The sequence below is a fragment of the Zootoca vivipara genome, chromosome 6 (genome assembly GCF_965207765.1).
Source record: "Zootoca vivipara chromosome 6, rZooViv2.hap1.1, whole genome shotgun sequence".
Taxonomy (NCBI): domain Eukaryota; kingdom Metazoa; phylum Chordata; class Lepidosauria; order Squamata; family Lacertidae; genus Zootoca; species Zootoca vivipara.
The window spans coordinates 27382492-27403174 of NC_142589.1; the positions used below are offsets into that span (position 1 = coordinate 27382492).

The window sequence follows — 20683 nt, forward strand, 5'->3', positions numbered from 1 at the left end:
TTGGATCCGTTTATTGTGAGTTTTAATTGCTTACAGTTCTCTCTCGCACACCCAATGCCTGACTCTTCTGATGGAGCGGGGCAAAGGGCTGGGGCATGTGAGGCAGAAGGAGCGAGCAGAGCCACGTAGATGTTTGCAGCGCCGTCAGCAAACCACCCATATGGGTGGCGGCGGCTGCCGCCGCGAACAATCAATCCTGCTGCCGTATGGACGGTGCACGCATGCGCCGTACGTAGCAGTGCTGTGTATGCACCGTATGGTCGGTTTGCCCCGCTCCCCGCCCCGGGTACCGTTCATGCTTCATTTGTGCCTGGGTATGGGGCCCGTTTTGCCACTTAAGGGGAAATGGAAATTGCCACTCAGCTCTGCCATGTCGCCTGCCACTGCGCTGCCTGCCGCCTCCGCTGTTGGCAGACAAGCAGCACCAGCACCAATTTATGGTGAAAGTTCTCGTGAGATCTCACACTCCATGAGATTTCAGCAAGATCTTGCCATAAATCAGCACCAATGCCGGCACCGCTTCTCCACCAGTGGAGCACCGCCTTGGGGGCTTCCACTACCTGAGGAAATACAAATGCTCATAGGGACAACCTGGGGGGGAGTGAGTAGCAAAGAACCACATCCAAAGCAATGTTTCTTACACACTTCCAGATTATGCACATGACACTTATTCAACAATCAAAGGATCACATCAGCCTTTGCAGTTCCAACCAAGGTGGAATCTACACAGACATTTTAAAAAATGCTGTGACAAAGCTTTTTTAGAAAACGTTTTGAAAAATACATTGAATTTTGCATAGCTCACAGTCACCATCTAGTGTCACTTTTGTATATTGCTCTTTATAAAACGTTTATTTGCAGCTGTGTAGATGAGTCCCCGATGTCACCATCATGAACCAGTCAAAACTATTTAGCTCTCCAGAACAGCCTTCATCATAATATCATGAGATTCCATATTACCATTTATCAATGTCTTTCTTTCTTAAGACTTTGACTAATTTTCCTATTCATTAAATGTCTCCCAATATCGTATTTCACCTACCTGTGAAACAGTTCAAGATTAATCACAGTTGCCATGCCTAGCCGATTCTCTTTTCATGCATGCAATGGCTACCATAGATTCTAAAAGTTTATTATTTTCAGGGTTTTGGAGTGAACATTCACTACATACAGTTCTGTACTATGAAAGTTTAGGCACAGGCCTTTTCGGTTTGGCTAGGCCATAGGCTCAAAAGAAAATGGAACTATCAAAATGACACAGTTTTATGAAATTATTATTTTCTTCAACATTATTTGTTTTAGTCCTTTAAAATAATAAAATCACCTTGGCAGAAAGATGATATATAAATGCAATGAATCTGGATGAATGAATAAATATGCAAATTTAAGAGTATGGTTTTTTACACAGATCTGTAGAAAAAAACAAGAAGCATTCGCATGCTGCAACTATGTCCCAATGAGCTGCAAAAGAGGAAGAATGCAATGCACCTGTGGGGGGGGGGACGACGACATCCATTTCCTGAATGTGCACAGTATTTAGAACATGCATCAAAAGCTTCATGGCGTCTCTGTTTAATTACTGCAGCTCCACGTACCAAGTCCAAGCACTTTAGGAGCTGCAGAAAAGCCCATAATTTGGCCTTAAATTATGAGGCACCAAGAAAAAAAAGGAACTAACTCTGGGATTTAGTGGGCTAGCATCAAAGTGAATCTGATTTTAAAATCCACAGGGGAAGATTGATTGCCTCCCCTTTATCATGTTCACCGCTGCAAGTATTTGTGTAGTAGCGTTAAGCATCTGCTTGTCTGTTGCAAGCAGATGCTGTAAGTAGGATTTGACCTTTCTGTTTTGGAAAATTGCTTGAATGTTTAATGTTAAAATATTAAGTTATCAGAGCAGCTCATCTCTTTGGGAGAAAAGGAATGCTCAATTTTACACCAGGCGGGTTCTCAAAGTAACCATAAGAAGCATGAATAACTTTGGAGGAGAACAAAGCAAGCCATGTTAATGTGGAGGAAACTCTGGAAGTAAATAACAGCTGTTCAAGGAGACATCTCTTAAATATGTATTAATTAATTTGAAGTGCATCGCTTAAATATGCAAAGAGATTATCTTGTGTTAATTTACATTAAAACACTACAGCACTTGCCAGGTTCGTTATAGTATCCTAAGCTATCACTCCAGCCTACGCAGCAGCATTTTGTTGGGTGTTGATTGCTTTCGATTTGCCCTTTTAAAAATGTCAGATAGCTGCCTCTTGTCTGGTAGGATCTGTCCTTATGCACACATTTCAGGCTTGCAAAGTTACTGCAGTTTCTATCAAGAGCAATATAGGCTTAGACTGTAAAGAGGAAGGACCAGGTAAAGGAGGGCACAAAAAAGGGTCAGAACCACAGGTTTTTGCTGACTGAGGAGTCCCCAGTCCTGAACGTGTGGTTAAAGGGACCCCCAGATTCCTTATTCCAAACCAATTGTAGCCAGTGTCTGAAATCTTGTTCTTTTTTTTATCCAGGATGGGGCTTCCATAGCTGGACTAAAGACTACATTTCATTGTCCAGTCTCTGAAAATGGTAACAGGATAGTCCCTGTTCAGGGAAGTCTTTAGTGTTTGATGTCATATTGTGTTTTTACTCATTTTTGTTGGGAGCTAGTTGTTGTTTGTTGTTGCTGTCGTCGTCCCTGTTGTCACTTGTGAGTGGAAACCTGTTGCAACAGGATCTTTAAAGATCTCACTCTGCTTTGCAATGCAGACTTTACTGCACAATCCTTTATTTTGTATCAATTCTGTTGAGTTTAATGGAATTTGTGCCCAGGTAACTGTGTATCTGAAGAAGTGTGCATGCACATAAAAGTTACAGTACCCAGAACAAACTTAGTTGGTCTCTAAGGTGCTACTGGACAATTTTTTATTCTTTTTATTTATTTTCATTCATTCATTCCTATACAGCCTTAGGCATATCTGCACCTGAAGGCAAAGCTGTAGTAGAAATGAGGAGTCTTCTTGTTCCAATCATCCACAATTGGACGTTTCCATGTATCAGAATTTACTTATTTACTCACACTCCTACAAGAATTGCATTATTTTATTTTAGTCCTTTCATTCTGAAATTGCTTTTCTGTTGAGCTGTGCAGGATCTCTAACAGCGCAGCTTGCTTGAATCTGGGGGACTCAGGTAAGGAATTATGGTGGTGATGTCACCCTTTGCATTACGCAGAGGCTAGATCCTTGTATTCAGCATGACCCCTGTTCTCCTAAGACAACAGCACTGAGATGTGGGGTTCTTAATATTTACTGCTTGGTTATCTTGGCCTCTTGAAGCATACTGTCCTCAGTTTCTTAAACCTTATTGCCACATTAGTCATGAGGACTAGAAACCTAAGAGATGAAAGTTTCAGGACTGCAGGTTTCTGAGCTGCAATAACATGACAGAAGGGGCAGCCTGCATTTGTCCTGTAGTTTGGGTATTGCCATTTAGGATTTCCAGATGCAGAATGCAGTTTTTTGCCAGTATATTGCTGGTTAACTTCTTTTAATTGGAAGCAACAGATAACTATTTCTAGTAAGACCTGACTTTAAAGATAATGCAGCCTGTAAAAGATTCGTATGTTGCTGGAGATTGGTGCTGCTGGAGAGAGAAACTACGGCACTTTGTAGCACTTTGCATTTTCAACAGTTTATCAAGGTCTGAGAGTGCAGATTTCCTTTGGGGGAAGTTAGTTCTTAAGTTTACAAAGTGCCCCTGCCATAAATACCCGTAAAAAGGACAATTTGGTAGGTCATGTTTATTTTTAAGCAGGTCAAAGGACATCCGCATGTTCGACTACATAAATCTGTCTGGTACAGTACAGAAATCCGCATGCCTCCATATCTCAAGGGGTTTTGCTTCTAGATCTGTAGAAATGCAAAAATATTGCTACACAAAGACAAATAGAAGGTGTGTGGGTGTTTTCCTCCCATCCATCACTGATACTTGTGTTTATTGATTTAAACCATTTATATACTGCTTAGCTACAGTAGTCTTGCCCCTAAGCAGTTTACAGAGTCGCCGTAAAGTCATCACCAGGTGTGCACCCAGAAAACTCTTGAATGCATGAGGCTTCTTGTTGGTGGCTGATATTTGCACTGAAAACTAGAGCTTTCAACCTGCTACATTGCATTATAATTAAAAAAAAGATGATGATGATGACAACTATGGTGGATGCAGTGGTCAAGGGTCTGCCTCCCACTTTGCTGCTGCTCTCCCTTGATTCACATTTGTGTCTGTTGTCTAGGAAGCAGTCAGGAAGCAAGAGAAGCAGTAACACACATGCCTCTCCACCCCACATGCAAAATAATACTCATTTCCCTTGCCATCTATCTGCTTTGATCTAAAATACAGAACCTGATGGATGCCCTAGGTAAATCAAACGTTTTCCGTCTGCCAAAAGGGTTTTGCAAAAGCTTATTTCATGCCATTACCATTTTTCTGTTTCCAGCAGTAAATCAAAAAAGTATCAGCCCATTCATCCACTTTAAAAAAGTAACGCCTTGCCTTTGTGTAATTACCCAGGCCCAGTGGAGACCTCCATACACAGTAAATCTGTTCATTTAAAAGGTTTCACTTTTAAGTACAGCGGTGACATAAATTGGTGGAGAGCAAATTTATTTATTTAATAGGTATATTCTGTTAACTGGCCTGATAACTGTTAAGACTTCTGCTGCTTCTTCATATGGCACGGCTCTTGCTAATGTCTCTGATTTATTTCTGCAGCGGATATTTATGTAAGAAGGTCTAACTCCATCTAAGAGTGGTGGAAATTGGTATGTGGTTATGATTTATTCTCATTACTCGCCTGTACTTAACTGGTGTTCAGGGGACCTTCATTGTCTCTACAGCAGATTTCTGAGAAATTAAGTGGCTTAACAAGTAGCAAGAAGGGAAACTGAAGAGAATATGGCTGAATTCAGAGATCACTTTGTTCCATTTCCCCAACTTTTCCTTGCCTGATAATTTCCATTTTTTAAAATGTGATCTTTCACACGACATAAAAGCCACTTGTGGAAATCTAGTGGAATCCAGCTGATGTTTTAGTGCTCATTTTCATGTTAATTGCTTCCAGGGAAAAATCCTACTGCAACCCCATTAACCTAGGAAATTGTGGGAGCTTTCCCCTGTTATATTTATTTTTTGCTGTTTTTGTGGATCACGCCATGAGACAAAACCTGGGGCTGTACAGTTCTTTCCTGACATTTTCATGGGTGAATCGTCGGGGGAACAAAATAACACTTGTGAGGAAAGGGTGGCGACACATCCAACGTTGTCCGGTTTTGCATCACACCACAAACACTGGCTTGAATGAAACTTAGTGCAACATGGTATATCGATCAGAAACCCAGAGTTCCATGACGCGACAGGAATGTTAAAAACTGGGGCAGAAGTACTAGTGTTATATCCAGGAAATGCACCAAGAGGTGTAAGGCTGTTCCCTCCAAGGGCCGACTCATACTTGAACCATTGCCCAGTAATCAGAGGTGGGTGGAGGGAGAGAACCAATTTTTTTCATGGTCGCTGCATCACTGCTAGATTTATTGGACAGCTTTCTTCCTCTTCCCCTTCCTTTATGTTGCTGCGAGTAGCACTGTACTCAGCATTGCTATGGAAATCTTAAGAAACCTAAACGCACCAGTGCAGGTTTGAAAACAGTGGTTAGATTCAGGCTAAGGAGAAGGCCTTGAAGCTCCCACTTGGCTGCAAAAGATCTCCAATTCAATCTTTCATATTTCCATGTAGGACTGAGACTCCTGCCTGAATCCTTGGAGAGCAGTTATCAGTGTTACACCCAGGATGGGGAACCTGTGGGCCACCGGACAATGTTGGACCCCCAGTTCCCATCAGCCCCAACCAGTGCAGCCTACGGTCAGGAATGATGGGAACTGTAGTCCAGTAAACATCCTTCCACAGGTCAACTGCCACTGCTGCAGACAATCCTTGGCTAGAGAAACCAATGACCTGCTTCGGGGTCAGGAAGCTTTTCTGTGTTACTGTGCCTGCAGAATTAAGCCTGGGCTCAAATTAAGCCCTGCTTCTTCATTCGTATACAGTGGGACCTCGGTTTTCAAACGTAACCCATTCTGGAAGACAGTTCGGCTTCCGAAACATTCGAAAACCGAAGCATGCATTTCCGGAAGCATTTACTTAGGGAAAACTCGATACGGAAGCCTTGTGGCACCTTTGACTTCCGAAAAGCATTCAAAAACCGAAGCAGTTACTTCCGGGTTTTAGGCATTCGAAAACCGAAACATTTGACTTCCGAGAGGCTCGAAAACCGAGGTTCCACTGTAACAGAACAAGGAAAAGGTCTGCTGGAATACGCAAAACCATATTAATGTAAAGCCTAATACGGGTAGTCTGAAATCAACTATAATTCTGTGACATGCCTCTCCCCGCCTCCCCCCCTTCCCTTTACCCAGTCAAAGAAAATGTTAGGGAAATATAATCGGCAGTGAAACAATTAAAAGAATTGTCTTTCGCAAAGAGGGTTCTGCACAATATTTTTATAAATTGAAGTCGTATGTGTGGTTGTTTTTTGTTTAGGGATATATATGTATGTTTGTCATGCTCACAAGCCATCTCATTCCCCCCCCCCCCGGCCTTTCTTCTTAAATCCTATTTGTAAATCTCAAGGGTGTCAGTTCTAAAGCAAGACAGGCCCAGCTGGCAGAAACTTGCAAGTGAAAGGCTGAATTTTTTAGCAGCTCCGAAGTTATTTTTAGAAAACATCTTTAGCTTTCCAATAAATTAAGATTGAAAGGCAGCGTCTTAATAAAAACAGAACAAGGAAGAACAATACCAGAGCAATCAAGCGGCGAGCTAAAAATATTGTGCTCGGGGACGGTGTGGAGCCGTTCTCTTCCTTTCCCATAATCCCTTGACACTTTTGCTCTTGGTTTTAGCATCACTGTCCGCAGGTTTCCATGCTTTCTCCCACGAATATTAAGTCCAGAAATTTGTTCTTTGTGAGAAGAGAACTTGGGTATGTGTAGAGTAGGGCTGCCACCCAACTGAAGAAAAGTTTGTAATTGATGAATCGTTTAAATGGGCATAAAGAATGCTTTAAAGAGAGAGGAAAACCTGTGGAAGAGCATATGGGTTCAAAGCTGCAGTAGTCCTGTTGGAGTGCTGGACTAGGACCTGGGAAACCAGGGTTCGAATCCCCACTCAGCCACAAAGCTCACTAGCCACTGTCTCTCAGCCTATCCTACCTCACAGGGCTGTTGAGAGGATAAAAGGAGCATTTGTACCACTTTGAGTTCCTTGGAATGGGACATATATATCATAGTAAATAATAATTATAATCTTATACCCCTCAGTCAGAACTAGGCCTTAGGTAAGCTACTGTACTGTTCTTTCAGAGTCAAAGGCCTTTGAGAGGAAGAATCAGTGGGGGTTTTCGGGGGGGGGGGACACGGGTACTCATACCCCTAAACATTTTGTGAATCTAAGTTTGGCCTCATTGAGGGACAGTATTTTAATATGAGTAGGAAAATGAGAGTACCCCTAAACATTTTTTGGGGGGGAAGCACTAGGAAGAATAATGTAAAGTGCTTTGAACTTTGCTATAGCTATATATAATTGCTTTAATTTTAGAAAACTCTAAAACGAATGCTGTGTAGACTCATAAATACAGATTCCTCCTTTTCCTGATAAAACGCGTTGCGTCAGATGTAGGTATTTTTTCACTGAAGTTGATTCCCCCTAATTTAAAGCACAGGGTAAGGTGGCAAAAAAATGGCTCATTAAGAACGGCTACCTCTGTGAGATTTCATGAGCTATAGCACACCCTAGTGATACCAAGAAATTAGAAAACAGAACCAGGTGGTTTAATGTGCCTCACAGAAGCTGACACACTCAAGAGTTATTGTGAGCTGGCAAAATTCCTTTGAGTACCTTGGGGAAGTGTGTTTGATTTCCATTTTTAAAAAGGGAGGGTGGGCATTGTAAGAGCTGTAAAATTGTTGCAGCGCAGCTGCATTCATCTCATCATCAGATGCTGCAAGGAAAGGGGAAGCCAAAATGTCAGTTTGTGGGCCCACCCTACCATAAACAGCAAAACAGGCCTGAAAGGTCACATAATAATAGTCACAGTTGTCATATCCATATTAACTCATGTTTTTTAAAAAAGTATGGAATGTTTAGGTACATTTTCAAAGTGGTTGTTTGGGAATTTAGAGGGTAACAGGTGAGGCAAAGTGGCCTCCTTACCACTTCATTGCTTCTGTGCTTGCAGCCTAACTCATGGACTGGCTGGATGCAGGGCGGGGGGGGGGGGGGGAGAGGCAACAGCAGGAAAAAACCCCAAATGATAAAGCCTCAGTGCCCAGGCAGGGATTGGTGCTGAGACGGTGCTGAGTGGTCCCGTAAGATATCCCCAATGCATCCTTCCTTCCTTCCTATTCCAGTGACTGACTGCAATATTTTGAATTGGGACAGAGACAAAAATCTTTCCTGCAATCATAATGGAAGGACCTGTTTTGTGTGTTTATGCAAATAAAGTTTGCCATCGTGTCGGGTATTTATTTAAATGCCATGCAATTCTTCCCCTCCACATAGGCAGACAACCCTAAGGGGGGCGGGGGCGGCGGGGGAAGAAACTTCACCCCGAACAAAACAAACAGAATTGTTCCTAAGAACAATTTCGTTTCAAATCCACAGAACAATATTTCATTCATCCTTAATTATCTCCCCACTGGTAAGAGAAGCATCACAGACTCCTTTTGTTCTCCTGATTTTGCATGCAGTGTGATTAGGTAGCAGATTTATTTATTTTTTGTTTTAATATATATATATATATATATATATATATATATATATATATATATATATACACACACACACACACGCCAGTGTACACATGTGGGGTTTGGCCTCATTGTTTGACTGGTAGAGCAACAAGCAAGAGGAACACGCGTCCTGCCAAATTTCGCAGCCCCCCAAGGTGCACAAGTTCCAGGCTCCCTTTTCACTGCAATCCCCTCCCTTGCACTGCTTTGCTACCGGAACGGCGACCCCATTGTCTTCCGCCGCATTATTGTGAAGCGGCTTTTCTCTCCTGCTGTTTGTCCCCTGTAATCTGTTTGGTTGCTGCTGCTGTCATGAGAATCTCCTCTTGAAAGGAATCACTAAGTGCTCACAGATGCCTCTCTTGAACCTGCTGGCAAAGATGCAGGCTTTGACTAAAGTACCAGGCCTGTGATCCTACTGATGGGGAAGAAGGGGCAGAGTGAGACAGCAAATAATAATAATAAAAATCTCTCTGGTTGAGTTTATAATTTGTTGCTTTCATGGTGCTCTGTTCTCTGTGCTTGTACTCAACGTTATCTGCTCTCCCCTGTGGATTTCTCTACAAAGCATGATGGGAATGTTAGCATGGGAAAGGAAAATTAATACTGGCTGGCGATGTTTGCCTAGCGCACAGGCAAGGCAGATCACACAGCTACAAGCAAAGGGAGACATCTACCGTTTGAGAGATAGTAAAGGAGGCACCATGGCAGCACTGCAGGCTTGGTAGGCAATTTGTCCGATGTTAAATACCACGTTTGGGAATTCTGTTCAAAAGGCAGGCTTGGTATAAAAGCGAGAGAGTTTGCAGAGGCGATCATGGTTGGGAAAGCAAAATCTGTGAGAAAAAGCTGAAATAACTCTGGTGGAGTGGGGGTTGTTGATGGATGGCTTAACCATAGCAAAGGATCTGAGACGAGCTGCTCTCTGAAGTTCTGCACGCAGGGAGTTTTTCATGGGGAAATCATGCAAAATGTGATATCCTACCTACACGCTGGGATTGGTAGGGCAGGAAGCAGGGAGACTGACAGTAGAGGGCGCCAGAGCCAGTGACCAGCAGAGCCATCTCATTCTGACACTGTCCCATCTGCCTTCTCCCTGCTGAGCTCCACAAGGGGAACACTGAGATGAGGAAGGCGACAGGCAGTGCCACCCCACTGGACTGATTGGAAGTAAGCAGGCAGGCTGGGTGGGGGCTGGCTGAAGACAGAGTGTGGTTGGTGGGGCAGTGCCCCATTTGCCCTAATGAGCCAGTCTCCAATGGCTGTATCCCAAAATTCTGCTGCACTTGGCTGGCCCATCATTTTGCTGCCTGTTCCATGAAAAAAAAGGGGAGGGAACTGAATCTCACGTCAACCCAAGAAATGGGGCAGGTTCTGCAACTGCACTTGAGGGCTGTTACCATTCGCTTTGCTGCCAGTGTGCTCCCACTGCTGGCGATTGAAGCCTAGTACACATGCCATTAGACACAGTCCATATCTATCCTGCAGTTTCTTGGGAAACCAGTCTTCCTCCAATTGAAAAACACAAGCCATACTCACTGTACAGTTAAGCTATAGTTACCAGATGTCCCCGTTTCCTGGGGACAACCCCCAGATTTACAAATCTGTCCCTGGACAAAATCCGTCCCCAGAATGTCCCCGGATTTCATTTAATGTCCCTAGATTTATATTTTAAGTGTTGTAGATTTATTAGTAGGAAATGAATGTTGCATGATTGGTTCAACGGCACAAAGACACATCATATGAGGACTTCCAGCGAGGCAAAATGGCAGGCGCCACAGCAGCGAGCAGCTCCTGAAGCCAGCCAGAGTGAACTGCACTACCAGGCTGGCTCCGGGCCACTGCTACCACCACTGCCAAGGGGGAACCGGGGACGCCTGGCGCCAGGGCAGTCTCGAGCAGGTCAGCGCCCTGGCGCTGAGGGGCGGATATCGCTCCGGCACCCCCGCCCTCGCAGGGCGCAGCATGGTTTCCGCGCGCCTTCGCCGCGCAGCGCCCTGCCTGCCGGCCCAGCGCCCTGGCGCACCACGCTACCGAGGCTCTACCGCTGACCCACCCCCATGATCCAAACTGAGCTGGGAGTGATTGCACCCAGCCACCTGGCCAACTGCCCAGCAGCGCTCCAGGGCCAGTAAAAACCCCAGAGCTGATGCAGGGAGAAGGAGGAGAAGGAGAAGGAAGAGAGAGAAAGAGGAAGGAAAATAAAGAGGGGAGCCCCGACCTTGCCGCACTGCTGCCGCCACTGCGACTGAGGAAGAGAGGTAGGAGAGCACCAGGAGGGCAAGGCCATGTGGCCGTCCCCAGGCCCGACCCAAGCCTACTCCACAGCAGATAAGATAAGGCCGGGGCCCAGAGGAAGGCCACATGACAGAGGAGACCACAGAAGAGAAGATATTACTTCTTAATTTTTAAAAATATATATATATATATTTCTCTCTTTCTTTTTTTTAAAAAAGTGCCCCCGGATTCTTTGGAAAAAATCTGTTAACCTTAAATTAAGCTGAGCAAGGCACATGTGAGGAGAAGAAGAAGAGTTTGGATTTGATATCCCACTTTATCACTACCCGAAGGAGTCTCAAAGCGGCTAACAATCTCCTTTCCCCTCCTCCCCCACAACAAACACTCTGTGAGGTGAGTGGGGCTGAGAGACTTCAGAGAAGTGTGACTAGCCCAAGGTCACCCAGCAGCTGCATGTGGAGGAGCGGAGACGCGAACCCGGTTCCCCAGATTACGAGTCTACCGCTCTTAACCACTACACCACACTGGCAGGTGAGACAGCCATTGCACATGTGCAGATGGCAGTTTAATGAATAGGAGGGGTTGTTGCAGGGGGAAGCTGCAGTCACACATAAACCAAACAGGTAATGCACATAAGGTGAAGATATCCCCACACCTCCTGTGATGTGCAAATATGAATTGAAAAGCAGCTGGGAAGGTCAGACAACCTTGCGATGGTTTAAGTCACTAATGTGTATGTAGCCAATTTGTTTTAATTTTTTTTGTTTATTTGAATATTTATGAGCCACACATTCATAAAATATATGCAGGTGGCTTACATCGTAAAATACAATAAAGTTAAAAGTGATAAATATCTATACAAAAATAATTAAAAACTTCAGTAAGGCAGCAATGTATACTGGTAAGTTAGAAAGGGGGGGGATAAAAATCCTGAAATTCATATACAGTATATGATGGGATACTTGTGCCTTCAAATGCCCCAGGCAAGCATAAACCAGGATGGGCAGGCAGTGGCTGCAACCTAAAGCACAAAAGAGGTTCACAAGCATGTGCTTTTCTCACCTGCCATCTATCCCTCCATCACTCTTCCAGAGCTCATCCATAATGCCACTTAATGTGACTAGGGAGCTTCCTGTACCTCCATTCATTCTCTGTGGTTCATCTGATGCTCTCCTCCTTGCTACGCTCCCCACCTCCCGCAATCCAGGTTTTCTTATATCAGGGATACTACCCCAACAATATGGACTGCGGAGGTAGAAAGCGTAGGAAGGCAGCTTTTTGGAGGAGAGCATCATATGGACAATGAAGGCACGGGAAATATCCTATGGTCATTAAACAACACTGTGGGTGATGCCCTAGTGATGCTCTGATGCCCAAGGTGAGCTTGACTCGGGGACAGTGAAATGTAAGAGCACCAAGAGGAAGGAATACTCCTGTCCATTGCCTGTACTTTCCATCACATCCTCGTTGTTACTGGAGGACAGCTGTATTTGGAGATACAAGCCTCCCATGACCACATGCAGACTGATCTTCAAGTGTCCTTAAGAGAGTTTCCACTAGCTAAACACTGCTGGGCATGTTACAGGGCTAAATTTTAATGCAACCGCCAGATGGGGCTGTTTATGCAATACAGTAAAAGCAACTTCAGAGGCAACCTTTCACCTCCTGCTGTTCTGATCCCCTCCCCAACAAAATTCATCAACATCCTTGGTTTTTTGAATGCGAAGTGACCCAACTACTGTACATCTGCAGGGGGGCATCAGGCCAGCAGACTCCCATGATAGATTCTGCATTTAAGCACATGATAGATTCTGCATTTAAGCAGCAGGAGTTGGACTCCTCAAGGTCCCTTCCAACAACTCTCTGATTCTATGAAACCCTTGTCTCTCAGCAGCTCCTGATCCTTGTGATATAACAACAATGGTAATGTGTGCGTACTTTGCAGGGCCGTTTTAAGGATCAATGAGATCATGCATGTGGAAGGTTGCTAGATACAGTACTTACTATGATATATAAGCCTAAGCAGAGAGAGTTTAGCATGAAATTCGAGTTGCTTGGGAAGGCAGGAGGAGAGACGCTTTTAAAGGATGAAAACAAATGGAAACACGTTTATTCATATTGGATTTTACATTGTCGCGAATTCCCCCTGGGTTTGCTGATAAAGGGTGGGCAAGGCATTAAAAACAACACTTATATGTGTGTGTTAATATACTTAACATTTTTAATATTTAAAGCTAATATACTTATTGAATAAATAGCCTATCTATAATAAAGTATTATTATTTTCCAGGGGCGGGGGAGACGTCCACCCTAAGCATTTCCAAGGAAAAACGAGGAAGGAGGCGCGCGTGGAAAGCGGACACATTTAATATGTTTCTCCGGAAAAGCTTCCCGCTTCTTCCGGCAGAGCTCCGGCGCCTTTGGCACACGGGGAGTCAGGAGGCGCAGCCGCAAAGCTCTCCTCCTGCAGAACGCCTGCCTGTTATGTTAAAAGACAGCTGTTGCAAGCACAGGAGCTCTGACAGCGGCGCGGGGGAAAGACACGCGAGCCATATAGTTTGCAGCTGGAACTTCCGTGCCCCAGATCCGCCTACATTCCGGAAACTTGAGCAAGCTCGGCTGGAACCGCGGCTGTTCGAGGCCCAGATCCGCCCTCTGTGATGCCCCCACGGAACCTGCGGCTGGGCGGGAGCGACCTCGGCGACCCGGCTAAGTCGAGGCGGAGTTGTGCGCGCAGCCCCGGGCCGAGGGAGGAAAGCTTCCGGATCCGGGAACGAATTGCATGGCCCCGGGGCGGAGAGCAGGAGTTTGCAAAGGGGGTGGGGCCGGAGAGACTCGAGGAAAGCGCCCCGTTTGCCTCCCGGGGCTGGACGGAAGGGGCTCCCCATCCCCTCCGAGGCCGCTTTGCAAAGGCGCCGACTACATTTCCCGTCACCCCTCGCTCACGGCCGTGCGTGCTGGGAATTGTAGTCCAAAAATTAAAGCACATTCTCAAGGACTAACGGGTTTCCAGGGCAAGCCTTTCCAGGCTGGTTAAAAGGGCTTCCTGTCAGGTAAGTGAGAGTTTAGGCTTGCGGACTAGCAGCTTGCGTCGACTAGGACCCTCCTTCGCATGAAGCGCGCAGCGATTCTAAACGATCAGCTCTGTTTCTCTGAAAATCACGGCTAGGCACTACGGATTTCTCTTGTTTTGGCCCCGCTGATGACAACAGAAAGACCGTAGCTAACAGTGCGTGGCCAGTTGTCTGTCCGCTGCTGGAGGCTGTGGACAGAAATGCAGGGAGGGACTTGTTAAAGCCGAGATTTCTCGTAATGCAAAGAAAGATCCTTGCCTGCCATTTGGAAGGGGAGGACGGGGGCTGAACGACAGAAGCCCCGGGCATGGTAGTTTTGACAGGCAGCGTGGCTCATGCAAAATCTCTGGCGGGGCGAATAAGAAGGAAGCCAGAGCGGTTTCTATCAAACTAGGGGGGAAACCCCGCAATATGCAGGCAACTGGTGGGCTCTTGATCCCTGCAAAAATCAAAGGAATCTGAATCCGCTATGAAGGACCGCAGGTGTGGCTGGGTTTCAGAGCAGATCTTCGAATCGCAGTAGTCTCCTGTGGTTTGGGGGTGAGATCACTTCTGTGCGTTATTATGCATCATGCCCGTGCAGCAATCTTTTTATGTAAGGGCATCAATCCCACGAAGTCTAAGGGGTTTGTTTGTTTTTTGCAAGCTGGGAGTTTTTGGATTGCAATGAGAATGATGAAACCATGAAATGTATGCTCTGTCTGCAAAAGCAGGAACAGATCAGAACTCTGATTCTGAGAATTTTTAGTTCCCCTACCACTACCGCTTCTGCAGTCATGAGAGCTGGAGACTTGAGATGACAATGAAGCTTCCCCCCCAGGAAGTAAAGCCCATTGACTTGCTTGCAAGTAAATCTGCTTGGTCTCGCAGACCATTGGTTTACCTACCCCAGTGCTGTATACGCTGGCCTGGTTTCCCCACAACACTAAATCATGGTGTGATGTTATATGTGAAGATGATGGTTTCTTTACTGCTAACAAATGGTGATCTGGAGCCATGGTTTGTTGTTGACTTAGGAACCTTGGTTTGTTTTAACTGTGGTTCGGTAATGCACGTAAACCTAGGGGCTTTCCTTTATTGTGATTCGTTTGACCACCCCACCCTACCCCAAAACAAAAAGGCACAAGGCAAGAGTAGCTGGGAAGCAAGGCAAATCTGGGAGACACTAGCCATGGTTTGTCTGAACATCTGTGGGACAACTCAACCATGGCCAAGTGTTTTGTCCAAACTGTTGCTCTTCCGACAGATAATCTCTCTCTGAGGTCTTCAGCAGGGATGAGAGAGGACGTGGCAGAGGGCCTTCTTGGTGGCTGCTCCCAGACTTTGGGACTCCCTTCCTAAAGATGTTAGACTGGCTCTCTCCTTGTTGCCCTTTCACTGCCAGGTGAAGGTGGATTTATTGCAACAGGCCTTTAGGAGCTGACTGTTTTTAGAAAGGTCTGGTGCTGTTATGTTTTTATTGTTGCCTGTATTTTTAATAGATGTTTGTTTTGATAGTATATTGATTGTCTTGATGTTTAATTACTATTAATGATTATCTTTTCTATCTTACTTGTGTATTTCCATTTTTCTCTGTAAGGTGCCTTGGGTCCCTATTTGTGGAAAAGGCAAAATATAATAATAATAATAATAATAATAATAATAATAATAATAATAATAGTCAGCTTTGTTACCCAGGATTGCCTTTAATTAGAGGTGTGGTGGACCTCCTACATTGAGTATAGGAAACCTTTGGCCCTCCAGATATCGCAGAACTATAGCTCCCATTAGCCCCAGCAAGCGTGGCAATTAAGAAAACATCCTTTCACACTGGTTAATTGATGTCTGTTTTTGTGTGTGCGTATTTTTTTAAATATACGACAGCGCCTCTTTGCTTGCTTGGATGGAAGCATGGGTATACTTTTTTCACAGTTGCCTGCTGCCTGCTGTACAGAGGTCTGAGTCACGTCCACTACACCCCACCCACCATTGGGGTGCACCCCCGCCCAGAAGAAAGTTGCTCGTGGTGGGATGCGACCCTTGAGCCTGAGTCAGGTTCTCTCGCATTTCTGTTAAGGTGTTGTACCTTTCCGTATGCTTTCAAGGTGTGAGCTACGCAAGATGCCTGTCAGCCTGAATGACGTCATGCAGCTCCTATGCCATGTGTCTGAAGAGCGGAGAATGAGGGCGGCCTTCAAGCATTCGGGGCGAGGAGCGATCGTGGCTGGGGCAACTGCTTTCTTGGGAGGCTTGGTGGGAGGCCCGCCTGGGATAGCCGTCGGTAAGTCAGGCTCTCTTTCTAGCAGAGGGTCTGTCGAAACTACCTTGCTGTTTTCCTTTAGAGCTAGCAGTTCCCAAACTTTTTCGGGCCACACAACTCAACATGGCTCCATAGTGGTTTGCATGGCACTATAAAATTCAAAACAGCAACAAGGAATTGCACATTTATTCAAAATCCAATTGAAACTAATTGTTTTTGGTTAATTCAACAAAGTGCATGCCTTTGGTCCAGCGATACCAGCTCTCCCAAGTCTGATAGTCTTTTACTCTTCCAGCACTGCCCTGCACTTGCCTCTTACCAATTCCTGGGGGAGGGCATGGTACTGCCCACTTTGGGGAACAAGCAAATTAGAATGTTAATATCCCGATTTTGCTCAAAAACGGGAAACAAAAAACCAGCCCTGCAAGATGGGGTAGCAACAATAAATCCATAGCACAACCCTAACCATGTCTACCGTACTCGAAAATAAGGCCTGTCAAGGTCAATGGGGCTGACTCCTAGGTTAGGACTGCAGCCTTAATACCATAATATGCCACCAAAATGCAACAGCAACCAATATGTGAAACAAAACACCCGAAAGTCTTCATCCCTATCAGGAGTTTTCCACCCTGGATTCTGTGCGTCTGCACATGATTTGCCACATGGGGGTGTTTGACATTGGTGAGCGATGTGTGGCTTAAAATTCATTTCTGTGCTGCTTTCCTAGGGGGTGCTGTTGGGGGCTTGCTTGGTGCCTGGATGACCTCTGGGCAGTTTAAGCCCATCCCTCAGATCATCCTGGAACTGCCTCCCGCGGAGCAGCAGCGGCTGTATGACAACGCCTACGCCATCATTGGGAATTTAGACTGGACCGATACAGCGCAGCTCATAGCCCTGGTCATGGGCAACAGAGCCATCCAAGACCAGCTGCTCTGCATGCTGACGAGCTACATCACCAACGAGCTTAGAGGTGAAATCAAGTATGAAAACTAGGGTCTGGTGTGAAATTGAGTGTGGTTAAGCAGACCTCTCCCCACCACCCACCACCCCTTTTTTGGGGGGTAACGTGGGGAATATCTTAAATCTGTTTGGATCGATGACTTTTCCCGTTGCAACTGGAGATTGTGACACTCTTATCCTCTGTTCCTCAAACCAATCTCAGAATAGTGTTTCCAATGGTTTGATGAGCCTCTGCCTTTCTACATCATTATCATCGCTCTGGCTGCTGTGGATACATCCATTTCAGGCCTCATGTTGACTCGTGAGAGCCACATGTATGTTCACTGGAAGTTGACCACTTGTGACTACTAGGATCAGCCAGTGCTTGCAGCAGTCCTGCCCTGCGGTAGCTGCTTGTGTGTGTGTGTGTGTGTGTGTGTGTGTGTGTGTAGGTGTAGTGCTGATCTATCTGGCGTCCTAACTGAATAATGCTGACAAGGGGATCGTCCTGGTTTAGACGTCTCTGGTTAAATGGAGCTCACAACAGAATTTTGTTGGCTTGAATGAAGCTCACTGTTATTATGGGAGAGGCCGTTCACACTGTGCAATGAAACACTTTACCATGTGAGCTGCGTGCATCAGAGACATCCCCAGACGTCCAAATCCACAGGCACACTCACACATGGGGGGGGGGGAACTGGCAACTGTCATTTGTTCTATGACACAGAGCACCTTCTTTTGTAATGCTAATGGTGGTGCTTAACTAGCTGGCCAAGCTTAATACAGTGGTACCTCTACTTACGAATTTAATGCGTTCCGAATGCACATTTGTATGTCGAAAAAAATTGTAAGTTGAATCACATAGGAATGCATTGGGAGAAAAAAATCGTAAGTAGAAGCAACCCTATCTAAACCGCATCCAAGATGGCGGATGGAGCTCCATTCGTAAGTAGAAGCATTCGTAAGTAGAGTTATTCGTAAGTAGAGGTACCACTGTATTGTAGCCTTGGAAAAGGTTTGGCAAGCTTCAACCCACTAAGATACGGGATCCCAAGAACTGGAAGGGGCTCAGTGCATGGGCATACCCAGCGTGGGGCGGGGGGGCAGGGCCGGCACAGCCGTGGGCGAGAGCGGTGCTCCCGGCGGGGCTGGTGGGCGGAGGCGGAGCACAGCCTGGCGGAGTGTGAGTTCGGCGTTCCCACCCACCGCGCCGCGCCCTCCCTCCAGCTCCCCGTCGCGCCCTCCAGCAAGGCCAAGCACAGCGGGGAACCAGAGAGCGTGACGGAGTCAGTTTCACCTGGGCTCCGTAGCCTAGCCCACATTCCCACTTTGTGGCCCCACCCCTCCCACCCTAGTTTTGATCCTGGGTATGCCCCTGGCTCAGGGCATCATCCACAGTGACCCCACCCCACCCTAAACCCACAACAACATATATAGGGATGGCTACCTGTTCTTCATCAGCATCTCACATTGATGCTCAAGGTGCTACTCACTGCCACTGTGATTAGTAGCTATTGATAGCCCTCCATTAATTTGTCTAATGGTCATTGCTACATCTCATGGAAGTGAGTTCCACAGATTAACTTGTTGCTATCTGGAAGGAAGACGGGAAAAAAAGCCATTTTCTTTTGTCTACCCTGAATCTTCCAATGTTCATGTATTTATTTCATAAAATTTATACACCGCTTGATTGTAAAACCTCAAAGTGGTTTACAAAAAGATTTTTTAAAACCAAGTAAAAATTACAACAATACTTTTAAAGCATAAAGTTAAAATAGCAAAATACTTCTGCTTTCTAAGCATCTGGGTAGGGTTGTCTAAATAAATTATTATTTTCAAAGCAGGCACAGAAAAGACTACAGCGAAGGCGCCTGCTTGATATCAAGAGGCAGGGAGTTCCGAAGTATCTTCTTCTTTGGCGATCACTTGTAGCCGAGTAAGATTGTCTTCCATAAGCACGATTTAACAATGGGTCCGTAAGTGACTGTGGGGGCCAATTCTGGATCCACATGCCCTTCCACAGTGGGGACATTGGTTTCCAGGTGGGAGTTGATCATGGTGTGGATTTGCCAAGCGTGCCTTCCTCTTAGCATGTTTCTCCCTTGCGTCCTGAGATCGAGTTAGGTGCTGCCATGCTAAATAATAAAGTTCTTGCAAACACGGAATGGGAATGGGATAAGGTGATCCAGTAAGTATATGTTCGACTTTATTGGATGGTTCCCTGGTTCTAGTATATGAGAAACAGAAAAACTTATCGAAGAACATAAGAAGAGCCTGCTGGATCAGGCCAGCAGCCCATCTAGTCCTGTGTCCTGCTCTCACAGTTGCCAACCAGATGCCTCAGGAGGAAAACCCACAAGCAGGACCTGACCACAAGAGCCTTCTCTCCCCTCCTGTGGTTTCCAGCAACTGGTACCCAGATGCATTGCTGCCTCCATCAGTGGAGGCGGAGCAATCGTGGCTAGTAGTAGCCATTGACAGCCCTCTCCTCCTCTCTATCAACTTTATCCAAGGTGAAGGTCTGAAATACTGCATGGCCCCTGGTGCAGTCACCCAGGAATCCTAGAACTGTGCCATTAGGGACTTTTGCTACTTTAAAAATTAATCATGTTTCCTTTTGCTGTTGGAGAAAAATAAAGCTTTGAAGCCTCAAGGTGCCTTCTTTGAAGCCGCAAGCTACAGAGCCAATAATGTAGCATTAGCTGTAGTTTTTTGTGTGTGTTGGAAATAAATAAATTATCACACTGAAACTCAGAGGTAGTTCAGGTTTTTTTTTAAAAAAACTATTATATAGCGTGTGTTTGCATGACAGCTGATTCGCCTGCCTTTGGGGTGGGGAAAAAACCCCAATTAAAAGCCACGTGTGATACAGGTCTGTTTGAGTCTGTCCTGGCTCAAAATTTGGGTAGAGTGCGCACAGCCTCACTTTCAATTCTAATTGCATAGGAACATAGAAAGCTGACTTACACTGAGTCAGACTATTAGTTCATCTAGCTCAGTATTGTTTACAGCTCTCTGGGGTTTCAGACAGGGAATCTTGTCATCATGGAGGGTGCCTTTTCCAAAGGCCTTCCTAAACCTGGAGCCAGGTGCTCAGATTGAGTTCTGAGCAGACTGGGTTTGCAATGGCATTACAGTGGTGCCTCGCAAGACAAATTTAATTCGTTCCGCGAGTCAATTCGTTTTGCGAAAAATTCGTCTTGCGAATCGCGGTTTCCCATAGGAATGCATTGAAAATTCTTTTTTTGCCCATAGGAACGCATTAATTAAATTTCAATGCATTCCTATGGGAAACCGCGATTCACAAGATGAATTTTTCGCAAAACGAATTCGTCTTGCGAGTCACCATCAGATCGCAAGACACATTCGTC

General features: G+C 45.6%; 1 protein-coding gene across 2 annotated transcripts; it reads left to right on the plus strand.

The window, feature by feature from the left end:
* Positions 1-13585: 13585 nt before the first annotated feature.
* Positions 13586-20066, plus strand: C6H19orf12 (chromosome 6 C19orf12 homolog). 2 transcript variants are annotated; one of them, XR_015950500.1, is made up of 4 exons: positions 13586-14113; positions 16219-16394; positions 17101-19724; positions 19765-20066. XR_015950500.1 is itself a non-coding variant. In XM_035121025.3 (3 exons), the coding sequence occupies exons 2-3, from the start codon at positions 16235-16237 to the stop codon at positions 17364-17366; spliced, it is 426 nt and encodes a 141-aa protein (XP_034976916.2). In that variant the 5' UTR covers positions 13586-14113; positions 16219-16234; the 3' UTR covers positions 17367-20066. The 2 variants fall into 2 exon arrangements, 1 of the variants encoding a protein (XP_034976916.2); XM_035121025.3 differs by having other exon boundaries at positions 17101-20066.
* Positions 20067-20683: the final 617 nt, after the last annotated feature.